Here is a 13,655-nt window from a genome sequence, read left to right on the forward strand (position 1 = left end):
CACACTAATGAAAAGTTGAACATAACAGTGAAAAATTTGTCTACTAGTATGTGGGTCTAGTTGATGAGTTTTGTAAGTCTTTCTATACTCATTTCTCTTAGTGTTTGTTCTAGCTTAAGAGTCTAAAGATTTTCTCAGTAATGGGTTTTACCTCGTTAAATCCTACATCATTTGTATACATGTTATTTGTCTTTTTAATTGCAAATGTGTTGGATAAACTTCCACTTATTTTCTTGTAGTGAACTCTATCTTAGACATTCATCAACATATATAGTTTACGACAGAGGACTTTGCAACTATATTATTCAGTGCATTGTTTAATTTGTAAAGCTCTCATTTATCCTAATTATAAAATATAATTGATGCGAGATTTATACGCACACAAATTAAACCCTCTTTTTGTCAATTGTAGTATAAGTATAAGTAGGGATCGTTCTGGACCGGGGATTAGGAGGGATTGCTAAAACCTTGGAAACTGACTCAAAAGCGTAAAAACAAGATAAAACACTAAACTAGACTCAAAGAATGTGAAACTAAACGTTAAAACACTAAGACAAACCAAAAGACTCAAAATGCTTTAAAAACACAAACTAAATTGATTTCTAACTAAATTGAACAATAAAGTAAAGGGGGATTGGATTTGGACGACTTTAAACTAAAAATGGAAACTTGGAAATAAAACAAATTGTAAATATGGATTTGACGGAAATGAATGGATGGGAAGCTAGCTAAGGGGTTCATCTCCACATATGTTATACTTGCATACAAAACGATGTCTAATTGCTTTTCAATAAACCATGAATTCTCAACGCCCCGGGTTAATTAGGTCCGCTTAAATTAACCGTCAAGTTTTCCTTAAGTTAATGAATTGGATGATTGCATACGACAATCCAAAGCATTCCTCACAAGTTCCCTACATGAATTGCATAATAGAGATACAAGCAAGAATCATTAAGCATCATGAAAACTATAAGTGTTGACGAGGCATTCGTTACTATGATTGCATGAAACTTATGCCAAGAATATGTTTAACACGATTGTTTATAAGCAACCTCCACTACTTGTGAATATAAGTTCATAACTATTACGTGAAACTCACTTATATTCTAGCGTCAAATTCATGCATGAAAATTAAGCGTTCATTCTTAATAAACATACATAAATAGGTTATCAATTAAACAGTTAAACAAATTGAATTCACAACTTATGAAACGTAATTAAAAGTAATCAAATCATATTACAAACATAAACATAGTTTCGAATCACCCCCTAGCTAAAGGGGGTTTATTTCCTCATACGTACAAAACAAAGAGAATTGAAATTAAACATTGAAATCAAAGAAACGCCTAAACATTCCAACAACTCAATCTTGAATTGTATGAACGTTTAGGCCCTCTTATCTTCCTCTTTATTGTAGCATAAGGTCTAGGGATAGTTGGTTGGGGGGATGGAAGTGTTGGGAAATTATGGAAATGGATGAGGAGTGGTGGAAATGGAAGATGGTTTTTGGATTCTAAGGGAGACTCACGGCTAAGGAAGGTGGATGTGTTTGTGGTGTTGTGTTGTGTTGTGAATGAGATGATCTTTGAATGAATGAATGCAAGGGTATTTATAGGAGGAGTGGAGATGTATATGGCTATTTGTTTAAGGTGTTTGTGGTTGCAATGATGAAGAATTGCATGTGGAAATAAAAGGGAAAATGTGGTGAAATGATGAAGTAGGAAGGTGGAAATGCATGTGAGATGTTGGAAAGGAAATGGGAATATGAGTAGGCCATGGCATGGGAGTTGTTTTGTTGGTGTAAATGTGCCATGGTTGCAATGATGAAGAATAAAGGGTGCATGTGGGGTGGAATTGAATGAATGCAAAGTGAATGAATAATGAAATGAGTTAAAGAGGGGGTGGTGAAATGATGAAGTAGGAAGGTGGAAATGCATGTGACTTGTTTGTGGAATAAAGAATGAATGGTGGAATGATGAAGAGTTGCATAAAGAATGCATGTAGGGTTAGCTAGGTTGGCTTTGTTTGGGTGCATGTGTGTTAATGGTGGTTCTGCATGTGAATTGATGGATTGTTTTTGATGGAATGGATGGTTCTTTGCATGGCTTTTGAAGTGATTGTGGGCTTTGGAATTGGAAGGAAATGCATGGCCTTGGGGTTGGTTTAAGAGAGAATGGGCTAGGCCCTTTGTTTTATGTCCAAAATGAATACAAGGCCTTCAAATTCGTCCAACACTTTGGCTCCAATCATATGCTATCCATTCCAAGCCCAATTTTGCTCCAAAATGCTCCAAAATGCATCTTTTTGCTTCCTTAGCCATATGAACCTAAAAACACACGAAAATGGCTTAAACTACTAAAACAACTATGAATTAACAACATAGATGCACGAAAACAAGCTAAGTAAGTCGCCTAAATATGCTCCTATCAATAATCTGTACAAGACATTTAAAAAATGGAAGTGTCTTTCAAGGATGTCATGTATGGCCATATCCTTTATTTCCACCATCCTTATCAACCGGATGGGGAGATATGTCTTTAAAAGTATGTTATGAAATCGTGGCAAATATTGATTGAGTAATGACGCCTCTAAAAGTAAAATTTGGTTCTATGAAATAATCTCTCATAAAATAAAGTAACGAATAATCAACAAAAGTAACGGTACACCAAGTTGGACCTTCCCAACGTTGAAATGAAATATGAAAGTAGACCAAGTTGCTATTATTCATCTACTCTTTGTTTTTTTTTTTTTTTTTTTTTAATAAACGATATTGTTTACACGGTTACACTAAGGAAACAGAATGGGCTAAGCCTCACAATGGACTAGCAATAATATGGTTCAAATTCGCATTTGGCGAGAATCAAACTTAAGACCTCTCACTTACAAGTAAAGATGAATACTATTAGATTGTAGTACAAAATATCATTATTCATCCACTTTTAAATAATGAATAATCAAGAAAAACATTGCACGGGGTCCCCCTCTCATCATTGGAATTGGATCCTCTCCTGAGCTTGGGCTCAGGAGCCTCTTGACCAACACACAAAGGCCGTTAGATTTTGATCCAATAACTATAATTATTACAACTTTTAGAGGGTTCCTGTTTTTAGTCATTAGATCAGAATCCAACAACCTTTGTTCAGAAGGCTCCTAAGCCCAAGCTCAGGAGATGATCCAATTCCCTCGTCACTTACCACTAGTGACCATCACTTCCCTAAGCAAAAGACATATTTCCAATTGCTTGACCAAAACAAGCATTGACTTGGTTGTCTGTCCATCAATAACAGGTCCACATCTCAACCCAAATATAATGACGTCAAAGGAGAGGGGAAAATGAGAAGGAAACTCCAGAGGGTAGAGAAAAGGAGAAAAGGAGAAGGGAAAAGTAGAAAAGGAAGGAGGAAAATGAGAGGAAATTTCAGAGAATAGAGAAAAGGAGAAGGGAAAAGAAGAAAAGAAGGAAAAGGGGGAAGGAAGCGTAGGAGAGTAGAGGAAGAGAGGGAAAAGCATAAAAACAAAAAAATAAAAAAGGAATGTCGTCTTCATCATTATGTCTACTAACGGAAAATAGCAAAATGCTCCCAACTTCCCTTGTTTCTTACATTGTAAATTGTATTTCGTACAATGAGAAATCAATATTCTTATCCTGAGAACGTAGACATAACTTGCCAAATCTTGTAACTATACGACAAATCTATAACTACATAACAATTCAATCAACCACCTTAAGTTTGACCATACATGTACCTAAATTCAGGTTTTTCTAAACTTTCCTTAAGAAACTACCTGAACATTAAAAGTGCCACATTATTATGCGGTTCTATCAAGTTTTAATTTTTGTCTAATTACCTCATCATCTTTAGGACAATCAATCATGTAGTTGAATATATAAACCTTCGAGATGGTGATATTGGAAACAATAGTTGGTGTGTTGATTGGTAGAAATGGTTCCAACAATTCAAGGACGATAAATGAATATGGAGCAACGATCAAACGAGAAATGAGTATACAACAACGATCAAAATGTGTTGTATTTTATCACAAAAAATCTTTGTGCAACTAGAAGTGCATTTTATCACAAAAAGGTGAGCAACGATCAATATCATTGTAATTTAGAAAATCACATATAAAACAGGAAGTAATCTTTTCTTATTCTTTTCATCTCTATCACTAGTGGCCTACCATGACTTAAACAAATACTTTTTGGGTCAATGCATGGGAATGACCCATTTTATAATTGTTTGTTAATTTTCCTGGAAGTAGATAAGAATGACCTAATTAAATATCTCCCCTGCACACAGACATTTGCATTGCACCTAACAAAGACCAGGTTTTTTGTTTGTACACCGATCCACATCAATGGCTCTTGCGAGAAAAACTCAAGGAACATCCTCCAATTCCAACACTCGTCGGGGTTATCATTACGACGTGTTCTTGAGCTTTAGAGGTGAAGACACTCGCAAGACGTTTACCGACCACCTCTACAGAGCTTTGATAAGCGCAGGATATCGCACATTTCGAGACGACGATGAACTCGAGACGGGAGAAGATATCAAGTCAGGACTGAAGCAAGCAATCCAAATGTCCCGAACTTCTGTCATTGTGTTTTCGAAAGATTACGCGTCGTCCAGATGGTGCCTTAACGAGCTTGTCGAGATCGTTGACCACAAGAGGACTAGCTCGGACCATGTGATTATACCGGTCTTCTACGATATTGATCCGTCCCATGTGAGGAAGCAGACGGGAAGCGTTGCCGAGGCATTTGCTAGACACCGAAAAACTGAACCCCCCGACATGATGGAGAGATGGAGGAAGGCACTTGCAGAGGTTGCAAATCTAGCTGGGAAGGTTTTACAAAATCAAGCTTATGGGTAACTTTCAGTTTCTTCTTTTGTCTTCTCTTTGTTGTTGTTGTTGACCTGTCCAATAAAATCACAAAATATTGATTTACTCAACACAAATGTTCATATGACTTCAGGCAAATTGCTCCAGTAACAATCTCATTTAAGGTCAATTAAGTTGTCATGATCTGTACCATGGTGATCAGAATTATTGATCGAACCTTAGTATAATTTTCTCTTGTGAATTCCATGATGATCAGACTTCGTATAATTGATTGATATCGAGTGCACGACATGTTTGATTCATCTTTCATTTTATTTGCAAATTGTTAGGTACGAATCAAAGTTTATCAAAGATATTGTTCAAGCGATTCATGATAAGCTAAGTCGCACACACTTGAGCGTTGAACCAAAACTGGTTGGAATCCATTCTCGAGTCGAACACATCAATTTATGGTTACAAGATCCATCACATGATGTTGGTATACTTGTTTTTTATGGGCTGCCTGGAATAGGGAAGACAACCATTGCAAAATGTGTTTACAATTCAAACTTTGAAAGTTTTGAAAGAAGCAGCTATGTTGAAAGTATCGGAGAAACTGCAAGTCATCCAGACGGCTTAGTTCGAATACAAAAGCAAATTCTTTGTGATATTTTAAATGGGAAAAAAGAGAAAATACACAATGTTAGTGAGGGAATAATTAAGATTGGAAGAGCCATAAGCTTGAGAAGAGTTCTTCTTGTTCTTGATGATGTGGACCATATGGACCAATTTGAAGCAGTACTGAGAATGAAAGATCAATTTTATCCTGGAAGTAAAATAATCATAACAACTAGGCGTAAAAGGTTGCTAAAGGCACATGAAGGTATTACGATGCATGAAGTTGGACCTTTGGGTTTCGATGAATCATTGGAGCTCTTAAGCCAGCATGCTTTTGGCCAGGATTATCCCCTTGAAGGTTATGAGAAATATTCTGAGGAAGTCGTACAACACAGCGGAAGACTTCCATTAGCTCTCAAAGTTTTGGGTTCTTCTCTTTTCGGGGAACCTAAGCGTGTATGGAAAAGTACAGTGGAGAAGTTAAAAGTTATTCCAAATGGTGAAATCATGAATAAATTGAGAATAAGCTACGACTCTTTACAAGATGACCATAACCAGAAATTATTCCTCCATATTGCTTGTTTCTTTATTGGAAAGGATGAAGATTACATTGTCAGAATACTAGATGGATGTGATTTCAAGACAATCTGTGGCATTCAAAATCTCATTGATCGATGCTTGGTGACAATTGATAGGGACAACAAGTTGTCTATGCATGACATGATTCGTGACATGGGACGAGAAATTGTTCGCCAAGAATCATATGAGCCTGAGAATCGTAGTAGATTGTGGCGCTCTAAGGATTTTTTCGAAGTATTGCGAGAAAAGAATGTAAGAAATGTTCATTGTATGTGTGTGTGTGTGTGTTTCTTTTTCTCTTGTGCTAATTAACCAATTGTTTTTCCGATTTCTTTTATAGGGTACGCAAGCAATTGAAGGTCTTATGTTGGACATGCATGAACTGCTTACAAACAGCCCTATAAACTCAAACGAGAATGTCTTGGAAACCAATTCATTTGCAAGGATGCACAAACTGAAACTACTCTGTCTTAGACATGTACGACTGGATGGATGTTATGCAGAACTTCCGACATGGTTAAGATGGTTGTGCTGGCTCGAATTTCCTTTGGATTCAATTCCTGTTGATTTTTCTTTGGAGAAATTGGTAGTTCTTGAAATGCAATATAGCAACTTGAGACAACTCTGCAAAAGAGCAAACGTATGTTACCCTACGCTTTTCAATCTATTTTCCTTCTTTCTTTAGGTTTTAATTCTTTAATTAATTTCATATGTTGGAATCAACTCCTAGTTATTTTTTTGTTTTTTATTTTTCTTTGTTTCCAGTTTCTTCCTTCGTTGAAGATCCTTGACGTCAGCCATTCCCATGGCCTTACTGAAATCGTTGACTTCTCACTTTGCCCCAAACTAGAGGAATTGATTCTTGTGGATTGCACCAGCCTGATTGATGTTCATGAATCCATTGGAAACCTGAAAAGACTCGCGTACTTGAATATGAAGGATTGCAAGAATCTTAGGATGCTTCCGAAGAACATGTGCATGCTTAAATCACTTGAAACACTCATTTTATCTGGTTGCTCAAATCTTGATGAGTTTCCGGTGGAGATGATGAACAAGATGGAGTATGTGAAAGTTCTTGAAATAGATGGAATTCCATTAAGGCCAGAAAGAAGTTCAACTATCTTGAGTTCTTTTCCATGCTCTTTAGTAGAGTTAAGTCTGAAGGGGTGCAATCTTTCTGATGATGTCTTTCCTACGGATTTAAGTAATCTATCCTACTTGCGAAGCCTACATTTAGATGGGAATCCAATTTGCAGTATGCCAGTTTTCATCAAAGGTTTGAGAAGGCTCGATCATCTATCTTTCCGGGATTGTAATAGGCTCGAATCGCTTGTGATGTTGCGAAAAGTACACCAATATACAAGTATAGAAGGATGCATATCATTAAGAAAAATAAAATATCTTCCCCATGAGCAACGGTCTGAAAGGTGCTATGTGGGTGGCAACCACAATCTAGTTGAGTGGGAGCATAGATACAAGATAGAGCCTATTGATAGAGTTGATGTGGAAATAATCAAACTTTCGGGCTTGTGCAACTTGGAATCCATGCCAGCTGTTCGAATGCGTCATCCATTCGCAAACAGGCGTCCAAAAGAGGTCCAGCCGGTCCAGGTGTGCCTCTCTTTCTCTCTCTCTCATAAGTCTTAAATGACTTAGTAATGTTGTGATGATTATGGCAAATACATAGGGACTGTATCAATATGGTATATTCAGCACATTTTTTGCTGGGAATGAGGTTCCAGGCCGGTTCAGTTATCAAAGTACCAAGTCCTCCATATCTTTTATAGTCCCTTTACTACTTGCTAGTCACAGAATTCGAGGCTTGAACATCTTTGCTACCTATGCAAACAAGGGGAATTATAATGATATATCACCCTTAATTCATCCAATACTGACTAAAGTGAGTAACAAGAGCAAGGGTCTGAAGTGGATCTATCGCCCAGATTTCTATGGAATTCCAGGAGAGGGAGAAGATATGATATGGTTGAGCCATTGGAAGATGGAGAACGAAACAATATTACAATGTGGAGATCAAGTGGTGGTTTCTGTAGTGGCCGATGAGTTGTTTATAAAGGAGTTTGGTGTCGAGCTTGTGCAAGAACACCAGAATAATATAATGATAAGTACCCAACACAACACCAAATCAGATCCTAATTATCCATTTGTCATCGGTGGAGATTTGTCCATGTGGGAGCATATACCAGGAATATACTTCCTTGGTTACGGTAAAGACTATGTTGAACAGACTATGAAATCTCCGCGGAGTATTTTATATCGCCTCATGATGGACACTGATGAAGAAGACATTGGTATGTTTCCGCGGACATTTTTAAATCGCCTCATCATGGACAGTGATGAAGAAGACACAGGTATGCTATGTTGTTGTATTGCAATGAATTATACTCCATCCAAACACTTCCAAGTTCGTCTGTATTCAATTCAAAAACATAAATTTTATGTTATTTGTATGTTTTCAGACAAAGAAGAAGGGCAGGAGGATGAACCTGATTACACAATTGGAAGGACGAGGGATGCCAATAACAATTTCGGCCTCAAAGGCTGGAAGGTGCTCCTTACAGCTGCCGGCTTATTTTTCACGCTTGCCCTAGTAGTTCGGTCCTCCATCTCCCAGAAAAAGAAGCAACAGTAGTCCACAAACGATCCATGAGTTTGTAATTTTACTTGACACAGACATCTTTGGATTCCCTCCTTGTTTTCAAGATGTTTTCAGGAAGCATTAGGAGGAACATCTGTCTCTGAGGCAGATAATCAAATAGTGCAAAATTAGAATAAAAAAACAATAGAAGTTCAGGATTGATGAGGTTCCAAGCCCACTACAAGCTGCTGAGACAATGCTGTGTCATTGACTTCAATAGACGCAGATACGGATTGTTTGAATGAAACTTCCCTCATGACGTAGATACGGAAGAGTCCAAATTGTTTGAAAATCATTAAAGTTAATGGCGCATGAAGAGTACTGAAACACTCACAGCCCTCGCACACTGGTTGCAAATTCGTCAAGTCACATCGGGGCCATCCAAAAAGAAAATTGAGGCAAACACCACAAACAACCCGAAATTTGCTAAAACGCTGTATCAAATTAATTATAAACAGCATCCATCCCAAACAATGAATTTGTACCTCATTTGGGAGTTAAAATAGCACATGGCAAAATTGTAAATTCAATGGGACATTTAATTCCAATGAATTTATAAATGGGTCCTCAGATTAGTATAGAATTATAGTTAACCACAATTATATGCAATCAGTACCTTTCCCTTTGCAGTGTTCTCTCCCACAGGAACCTGCACATCAATAACTCCTGTTTAAATTACTAAATGTTAAAAACCAATCTTGTTATGATGTTAAAAATATGAAGCACAAATGTATCTGAGCATGCGCGTGAGACCTTGGGAACTCTGAAATTTTCATTTTTTTTTCAATTTAGATATAAGAGTTAATGTCTTACAGTGCCAAATACAGAAACTGCTAATTTCCACATCTGCATCTGCCCAACCATTCTGCTTGGGTCTTTTATATAAGAAGCAACTTGTTCACTAATATTCTGCTATTGGAAAAAGAAAGATGAATTCCTAGTGATATCTGGCAAAGCATGGCACAAGTTAGTCATAGGGAAAGGCACGTTTACAAGTTCAATTAAAGAACCAGACCTGATTAAAAGTATGCGGCTCGCTTTTAATATCAGCAGCGCCAGTGGTCAACTCCGTCTTCCTCTGCCATTTGTCTATCAATTTGTTTCTGAAAGTAGCTATTCTACAAGATACAACGTGATAGGCCTTAGTTAGACCAAGTAACCCGCATGGAATTGCACATACGTTTTGTTGATCTACTCTGAACTTCCCACCTAATACGCGTAAACCATCACATATTTGTTTTCAATAACCTAATCATTAAAATTCTAAATAAGAAAAACTTCCAACTATTTCTAAAAAAGAACATTTCAGACTCCAGTTAATTTAGGCAGGACTGAGGATATAAAGATGAGTATTTTCTTCCTTGACCAACCAAAAAATGGAAGAGAAGGAATTTCTCCCCTTCTTTTTCCCCTCCTTGCAGACTACACAAGCCATTCAGAAGGGAAGAAATCTCATTCATGCATTGTCAACTCAATAGCAATCCACATATTTAATTTCTCTTGTAGCCATATCTTCTAACCCAACCCAACCCAAATTATATGCAGTTTATTTAATAATGCAATCATCTTCCAAGAATAAGGTCCAAATATGTGACCCTTCCATCCTGGATGTCTATATTTCTATCGAATGGAACAATTTGCAATAACACTATGTTTGCTAGTACTTAACATAAATACTTACACCAACAACAACAACAATAAAAGATTGGCGCAGAAAGCATAGGTCCGTAAAACACGTAGTACTTACCACATGCAATGAATGACACCCTTAGAAGCTGATGCTTCTAGGTTATCATATACGTAACCGCAAACTTGGTTTCTTCAAGGAGAGTGAAGCGAAGTCCCTCCTCAAAAGAGGGACGAGCGGAGCGGCTTCCGTATCGGTAAGGAAAGAAAGAAAAGGTAAGAAAAATACCTCATCTGAAACATATAGGCAATAGTTATACTAAAACAACAATTAATTGAAATCATTGAAGGGGAAAAAAAGCAAAGGTGGATAAAAACTTAGAATTCAACAAAGATTGTGTTCCCAAACTAAATACATGATAAACTTAACAATTAAACTGTAAAATTAACAACAATTAAACAAATTAACAAACTGAAAACCCACAAAAAAAAAAAAAGGGATGAATCCCCAAAATGAGAGAAAATGAAACAAATAAGGGAGTAAACAGAGGGACGAATCCCCCAAAACCTCACTTAACGTACTAAAAAATTCAAAAACCTAAGCTAACAGCCTAACAGTAAAGAATCCAATTAAAAACATGAACTTATCTTTGGAAATCCAGGCAAGCAGCACAAGATCCGGCACACACCACCCTCAGTTGCCTCTGTTCATGATCCCTACCCCTCTCCCTGAAATCCTGACGACCCATACGGTTTTCTCTGACCATCCTCACTCTCCCACTTGTGAAATCCATCTGCAGCAACAGCACTGAGACCCCTACCCCCCCCCCCCCCCCGGGTCTCTTTCCATCTCTCTCTCTCTCTCTCTCTCTCTCTCTCACACACACACATATAGTGATATTCATTATGAACTATACTACATAAAATACGTCCCTTTTTCTACGTTGAAGCCTTTTGATAAATTACTTTCTACACATTCATGGAGCCAATACTTTGATTGCCCAAGAAAGCAACCATTTGTTTCACACTAGACGCCAAACTCAACGTAGCATGTTAAGTGCCCGGAAAGACCATAAGGATTAGGCCTTGCAAGGATGCAATGCTGTCCCAGACTTACAGGGGAACCTTGTTGCTTGTTCTTTATATTCCCAAAATCCCATTCACTAATCATACAAATTGGATTCCTTCAGGAATATAAGATAATCAACAGCCATATTTGATTCAAACAAATCTCTCTAAAGCCTGAAATGGATAGTGAAGGCCACTGTTTATTTGTAGTTTGTACCCTGACAAAGCACAAGTCTAGGTAACTTGCCTATAATCAACAACATCTAAAAGGATAAAGATACATAACGCACGCAAAGAAAGAGCCAAACCTACGTAACCAGTCAAATTCAAGTTCATTTCTATAACTCAAGATACTTTGGTTCTCCATTTGGGAAAATCTTCAACCGGTTTAACTGAAAATACTCTAGTATACTCATGTGTACTCTATATTTGGTTAAAGAACTTCCAACAGTTTTAAGCACATTGAATCATGCAACTATTACCAACCGCTAACGAGATTCGTGTTATATACAGACAACAAATCTATACAAAACCACCTTCTAGCAAAACAAAGTTCATTATCTCTATCGATTTCAAATTTCAATTCGATAGATTACGTAAGATACTCGAAACCAAAATCGGATAGCATTCATAAGGTATAACTACTTACTTCATGAGAATTTCATAGCACTCGGGATCCAAAGAAGAAAACATTGCATCCACATCTTTAATAGCCATGATAGCTGTATGCACCATTATCCAATTTGCAGACTGCAAAACTCAAAAAAATAAAAAATCTCATCACTTTCTTTTCATTCCACACCAAACAGGACACTTAAGATTATAATTAAACACAGGGGAACAATTCCGATTGGTACCCAAGAAAACCACTGGAAAAACAATAAGAAAAGAAGAATCAAGTTCTAAACTTGCAATTCAATTTTCTATTCCATCAATTGATTTTCTCGGCAACCAAACAGAAGATTAGCAAAAGAGAAAAGACAAACCTTGCAGCGCTCGTCTTTGGTGTTGAGAGACGAGCCTTCAAGAGCAGTTTTTAGAGCTTCAACTGTCTTGTACCTTTTTAGAGCTTCAACTGTCTTGTACCTAGATGAAAAACGGATCAAACAGTTAAGGTTTTTGGGGAATTACCAAATCATTAAGGGGTTTTACAGAAAATTGAATGTACAAAGGGGAAAGGATTTGGAGTGATACAGTTTGAGTAAGCTCTCGATCTTTCAAGATTTTTGTTCGATTCTGTTGATTATGGCCTCTGCATTATCTGCTTCCACAAATTCCTCTGTTCCTGCCATCCCTCTCTCCCTCTCCTCCCTTCCCCTCCCCCTTTCCCCCACAACCCCCCCCCCCCCCACCCCTTCCTCCTCCTTTTCCCTCCCTCTCTTATTTGTTTCACTGTGATTTTCTCATATGGCAATTGGAAAAGACGCGAGGAAACATATTCCCGCGAAAGTGACACGGCAGGTGGACCAAACTGTATATTGGGCTGGGTCCTAGGTCGGCCCAAAGATAACCTTGAATTCATACCATTTGATAGTCTAAATTTTTGTTAAATTAGTAAGTAGACAGTGTCAAAAAACTATTTAGCGACTCAATTTAATTTTTTTTTTATCTCCAATAACATTTTTTATTTTAACAAATTTAAATATTTTATTATTAATAATTCAAACTCAGCCCACTCTTTTTCTAAAAGAGTCTTATCTCTCTTCATGTTCTTCTTGCTCAAGGTTCCACCTTTGAGTTTTATTGTTTTCTTAATATTTAGTTGATGAATAGTTGCTCTGTAAATCATTTTTCCATAATATAAACTCTTTTATAGAATATGTTGGAGATGTGTCTTCTTTTCTTTCTTTTTTTTAATTTGACTATTTGAAATAAAATTTTAATTATTTTACATCATCTCCCGGAAATACTCCTGGCAACTTGAAGTAAATTTGGCTTAAGTAGGGTGGTTTTTTTTAGAGGGGTGTTTTAACTTAGACTCAATCAACTATACAAAATGTTGAAAAAAAAAAACCTACTTATGCATGTCACCAACTCAAATAATTTATATTTTCATCACAATGTTGTTACTTTCACGTCTAAAAAAAGCAACCAATTAAACTAAACAACAATTCAATTTAATGTTAAATGATTTTGGTTCGCATATACATGCAAAAATTTCAGTTTCATTAGGTAGTGATTTGTTCATGTCTATTGATTATTTTTATATTTATTCAATCGTACGACTAGAAATAACAAGATGAGTGTTGAAGGAAAAATAGAATGTGAAAAAATCGCTTATTTT

General features: G+C 36.8%; 1 protein-coding gene, 1 long non-coding RNA gene and 1 pseudogene across 4 annotated transcripts; 2 read left to right on the plus strand and 1 right to left on the minus strand.

The window, feature by feature from the left end:
* LOC103941759 overlaps positions 1-8,738 on the plus strand; it is a 41,890-nt pseudogene extending 33,152 nt beyond the window's left edge.
* On the plus strand, positions 4,161-5,147 carry LOC125478384 (toll/interleukin-1 receptor-like protein). Its single transcript, XM_048586547.1, has one exon. The coding sequence runs from the start codon at positions 4,360-4,362 to the stop codon at positions 4,873-4,875; it is 516 nt and encodes a 171-aa protein (XP_048442504.1). The 5' UTR covers positions 4,161-4,359; the 3' UTR covers positions 4,876-5,147.
* A 474-nt stretch (positions 8,739-9,212) lies between the features above and the next one.
* Positions 9,213-12,705, minus strand: LOC125478390. 3 transcript variants are annotated; one of them, XR_007259212.1, is made up of 7 exons: positions 12,566-12,705; positions 12,358-12,457; positions 12,021-12,121; positions 10,425-10,549; positions 9,693-9,795; positions 9,491-9,624; positions 9,213-9,326 (listed from the first exon to the last, which is right to left on the minus strand). It is a non-coding gene; the product is annotated as an uncharacterized LOC125478390 (long non-coding RNA). The 3 variants fall into 3 exon arrangements; XR_007259213.1 differs by having other exon boundaries at positions 10,425-10,597; XR_007259214.1 differs by having other exon boundaries at positions 9,693-9,886; positions 10,425-10,597.
* Positions 12,706-13,655: the final 950 nt, after the last annotated feature.

This window comes from the organism of the source record quoted next, unplaced genomic scaffold (genome assembly GCF_019419815.1).
Source record: "Pyrus x bretschneideri cultivar Hongxiangsu unplaced genomic scaffold, Pyrus_bretschneideri_v1 Contig24, whole genome shotgun sequence".
Taxonomy (NCBI): domain Eukaryota; kingdom Viridiplantae; phylum Streptophyta; class Magnoliopsida; order Rosales; family Rosaceae; genus Pyrus; species Pyrus x bretschneideri.

Bases quoted from the DNA above. Each gene is read 5' to 3' on its own strand.
- LOC125478384 (XM_048586547.1), top strand. From the start codon at position 4,360: ATGGCTCTTGCGAGAAAAACTCAAGGAACATCCTCCAATTCCAACACT.